Source organism: Nicotiana tabacum, chromosome 13 (genome assembly GCF_000715075.1).
Source record: "Nicotiana tabacum cultivar K326 chromosome 13, ASM71507v2, whole genome shotgun sequence".
NCBI lineage: Eukaryota > Viridiplantae > Streptophyta > Magnoliopsida > Solanales > Solanaceae > Nicotiana > Nicotiana tabacum.
The window spans coordinates 13,719,230-13,723,804 of NC_134092.1; the positions used below are offsets into that span (position 1 = coordinate 13,719,230).

Genomic DNA, 4,575 nt, shown 5'->3' on the forward strand with positions numbered 1-4,575 from the left:
TTTGCTGAGATGATAGAAAATGAGTTTGAAATGAGCATGATGGGTGAATTGAACTTTTTTTGGGGCTATAAATCAAGCAAACACCTACTGGAACCATGATACATCAGCAGAAATACTCAAAGAACTACTGAAGAAGTTCAACATGGACTCCTCTAAGTCCATTGACACACCCATTGCAACTGCAACAAAGCTGGACCTTGATGAAGAATGAAAAAGTGTGGAACATAAACTATATAGAGGAATGATTGGGTCACTGTTGTACCTCACAGCAAGCAAGCCTGATATAGTGTTCAATGTGGGATTATGTGCAAGATTTCTGGCAAATCCCAAGGAATCTCACCTGAAGGCTGTCAAAAGGATACTAAGATATCTCAAGGGGACCCCTAACCTCTATCTATGGTATCCTAGAGGGTATAGCTTTGATATAGTTGGTTATGTTGATGCTGACTATGCAGGTTTTCATGTTGACAGGAAAAGCACTTCAGGAATAACTCATTTTCTATGTTCTTGTCTGGTGTCTTGGGGAACCAAGAAGCAAAACTCGGTGTCCTTATCTACAGTTGAGGCTAAATATGTGGCAGCAACATCCTGTTGTGCTCAGTTGCTATGGATAAGACAACAACTAAGGAACTATGTTATATTTATTGATTGTGTTCCCATTTTCTGTGATAACACAAGTGCCATAAACATTGCTAAAAATCCATGTCAGCACAAAAGAATCAAGCACATTGACATTCAGCATCACTTTCTCAAAGACAATGTTGAAAAGGGGAATATCTCAATTAACTTTTGTAAAACTGAAGATCAAATTGCTGATATTTTTACTAAAGCTCTGAGTAGGGATCACATTGAAAGGAATAGACTAGAACTAGGTCTAATCAACTCTTTCCACTAAATTAAATCCCAGTGATTGGCTAGAAAAGGCATAATTAGATGTAGATAATTAAGTACAATGTGTTTGATTCAGCTTTGTGCTTGTATTAGGCTCACACGCTTGCTTGGAAAATCTGGTTGATAACTGTGTTGTATGATACTAATATGATGTGTTGAAGCTTTATTGAAGAAATAAATAAGGAGTTGCTAACGAGTTAGTTCTTTGACTCAAGTACGTTCCATACTGTCTTAAGTCACTAGGACTTAATATCCTAAAATTATTGTTATGCTCAGACTTCTAATTCTGTTGGCATTACTTCCAGTCATCTTCAAGTCAAAGAGTAAGGGGGAATCCTAGTGCAGTTAGAGTTCAATTACTCCTGAAATCCTAACAGTCAAAGTAACAGTTATAAGAGTCCCGTTAGAACTGAAATTTGGTAATATTCTCTCTTCCAGTCAAATCAGGAGTAACGTCTTTAAAAGGCTCTTATGATAAGCTTCTCAGACCTCATTGTTTCTCTCAAACCCTAAGCAAAAATTAAGAGCAATTATCAAGAACTAATTCTCCCTTTTCTCTTCTTCGAGTATCTCATCTGATCACCATGCCTAAAGCTAGTCAAACCCCCTCTAGTGCCAAGCCATCAAGGGAACCCACACCCATACCTGATCCTTCTCCTTCGATATTTTCCACTATACCTACATCATCATCTCCTGTTCCTGCTCCTACCATCCTCACCTCCATTGTACCCCCTCCTCCAAAACCAACCACCCATGCACCTGAGCCTACTGCAAAAAATACCTCTAAGTCAACAAAGGTCAAGGCCTTTCCAAACAAATCTGTCAAAAAAGTGCCTGATGTTGCTACGCATGTAGACACAGTAGCCAAGGAGTCTGTGGTTCAAGGGGAATCAGTGCCAGTCGTTACTGATAAGTTACAACATCCTCATTCTAAATTAGATATTTTGGTGTCTGCTATAGATGTTCCACCCTTAGATACTCTCCCACCTACGGGTGAGAAGCCACAAGTGGAGAAATTCACTATAGAAAAAGGTGTAGGTAATATGGGGAAAGATGTAGATACTACTGTGGAGCCTGTGGTTGAGGGGGTAAGAAGTAAAGAACATGTGCAAAAGGAGGCTTCTGATGGCCTTTTTTTAGTTAGATTGAGGATGAGGATGAGGATGATGATGGGGTGAAATAGAAGAAGGAGTTGTGAACATTCATAAGGAGCATGACAAAACTGGGACCTGGTAACTTTGAGATAAAGTTATTGTCTTGTACAGACGTACAAGTATCAACATGAGGAGCTGGTCCTTTATCCTGAGGAGCTGGTTCTTCAGAACAATTAAGCAGCTACATTGAGGACCTGGTTCTTTGAGCATTTAGTCATACTTTGTTAATCATCAAAACTTCAATACTCAACAAATTCCCCCTTTTGACGATAACAAACTTTGTACATAGCAGAACCGGGTAATCACCTCAAAGAACCAGGTAATCACATTAAAGAATCAGATAATCACAACAAGTGACAAGTACTATTGACAGACATGTATGTTCACAACCCACAACCCTCCAACCTTATCTTCCCCCTTTTGGCATCATCGAAAACACACAAAAACATATTAGACATTAAGCACAGATAGTGTAAGATTCAAGGTCAAACAGTCTACAACACAAGCTTAAGAAATATCAAGGCAAACAGACTAGGTTGAAGATACAATATAGTACAAAGTAGTATAGCATAGCAAGAGGAGACATTAAGTAGTGCCAAAATAAGATCAGGGCCTTCTTCACCATTAGAATAAAATAAACTAAAGACAAAAGAAAGAAAAAAGATAAGGCATCACTAGAATAGCAAAAGAAACTAAGGACACTGGGAAGGAACAGGTTCATGGGTGAGAAGCAGAGGGGGTCAAAGCTTTCACTAGGGTGTAAATCTGTTAGGCATGAGCCTCCCTATCTCTTCTGAGCTCTTCTCTAAGTTGCCTTGTTTCCTTTCTTAGCTTATCATTGTCTTCACGAAGCTTGGCATGCTCTTCAACAGCCAATTCCAACCGCTTGCTGAGCTCTGCAGCCCTACTTCTCCTAAGTAGAGTAGCATATCCTGTGGGTACTCTAGCCTTGATCTCCTCATACCCACACTACTTGAGGGTAACAGAATCCAAAATGTCATTGTGGTTTCCAAACTTAAGCTCAGGTAAGGATGTTGAGCTTGTCAAACAACTCAGTCAACATAAAACTATAAGGCATATCATGCTTAGGTTTGGAGGTGTCTGCAGCTCTTACCATATGCTGAATCATCAGGTTAGGAAGATTGATAGGTCTACTAGTGTCAAGTAGTTCCATCACAGCCATGTCCACCAGAGTAGCTTCATGCCTACTCTCGGACCTCTGAAGAATGCAGGGATTGAAAAAATAAAACAATAACTTGTGGAAGGGAGTCATATTAGTCTTGTACACTTTTTGGGTAGCATCTAATTCAAACATTTGGGAGAACTTCCTTGTGACCACAATGCCAGTGCCAACATCATTGTCTATGGCTGGCCACTTTTTCTTCAAGTAATTGTCAAATCCCAAGGAAGAGATATTCAGAAGCATCCTCAACTCCTCAGCATCAAACTCCATTTCAAAGCCCCCTACCTTACTCTTGACTACCTTCCTATCAAAGTTGAAATTTGCATAGAACTCCACCACAAAAGGAACACACACTGGGGGGAAAGCTTTGACAAACATGTGCTTCCACCTATGTAGCTCGAGTTTTTCAACCAGTTGAGCCATCCCCTTCTCATTAGTGTTCGCAAGAATCTTCCCATTTAGCATTTTTCTATTCCTGGACTTTATGAGTGGGCCAACTGCAATTGCACATTCTTTCTTATCTTACCCCCGTTGGACCTTGCAGAAAGGGTAGCAAGTTTTGTAACTTTGGCACCCTTTCTCTTTGGTGTAGAGGACTTTGCTGGAAATGCAGAGTCAGACTCATCTTCTCCATCCAGCTCAACAACAGGTTCCACAATTGAGACCTTCTTTGGCCTCTTTGCACTTCTAGACTCCTTAATGACTTGTGCATCAATATCCTTTCTTTTACTCCTTGTAAGAGGAGTTCTAGCAGGAGGAGCCACTCATTTCCTTATTGGGACTGCTGACTTTGTAGATTTCACAAGAGTCTTCCTGGGTTTCTTCCCTACTTCAGATAGTGGCACATCATCTTCATCACTACTAACTTCTTCATCTCCAGTGAAATGAGTTAACAGAGACCCAGGTTCTTGAGCCCTTGTCTCTTCACCAGTTTCTTCTGAAGCAGCTATAACAGTGTTCCCAATGTTCATGGAACCTTCAGATTCCTCACTCACATTCTCATCTTCTTCCTCACTCTCTTCATCACCTCATTTACTCTCACTTACCTTTTCTTGATACTCACCCTCACTTTCAGAGTCGTCCCCTTCTTCACTATGATTTTCTTCTGCAGAATCATTAACTTGTTCACCTATCTTATCATCTATATCACTCTCCTTCTCATCTCCAGACGCTCACTCGTTCTCACTCTTAAGGTTGGAAGGTTGTGGGTTGTGAACATACATGTCTGTCAATAGTACCTGTCACTTGTTGTGATTATCCGGTTCTTTAAAGTGATTACCTGGTTCTTTGATGTGATTACTTGGTTCTTTGATGTGATTACCTGATTCTTTGATGTGATTACCTGGT

General features: G+C 40.3%; 1 protein-coding gene across 1 annotated transcript; it reads left to right on the forward strand.

Annotated features, from left to right (window-relative positions):
• Positions 1 to 241: 241 nt before the first annotated feature.
• Positions 242 to 895, forward strand: LOC142167983 (secreted RxLR effector protein 161-like). Its single transcript, XM_075228627.1, has one exon. The coding sequence runs from the start codon at positions 242 to 244 to the stop codon at positions 893 to 895; it is 654 nt and encodes a 217-aa protein (XP_075084728.1).
• The last annotated feature ends 3,680 nt before the right edge of the window (positions 896 to 4,575 follow it).

Coding starts and splice junctions, on each gene's coding strand:
- LOC142167983 (XM_075228627.1), top strand. CDS start 242: ATGATTGGGTCACTGTTGTACCTCACAGCAAGCAAGCCTGATATAGTG.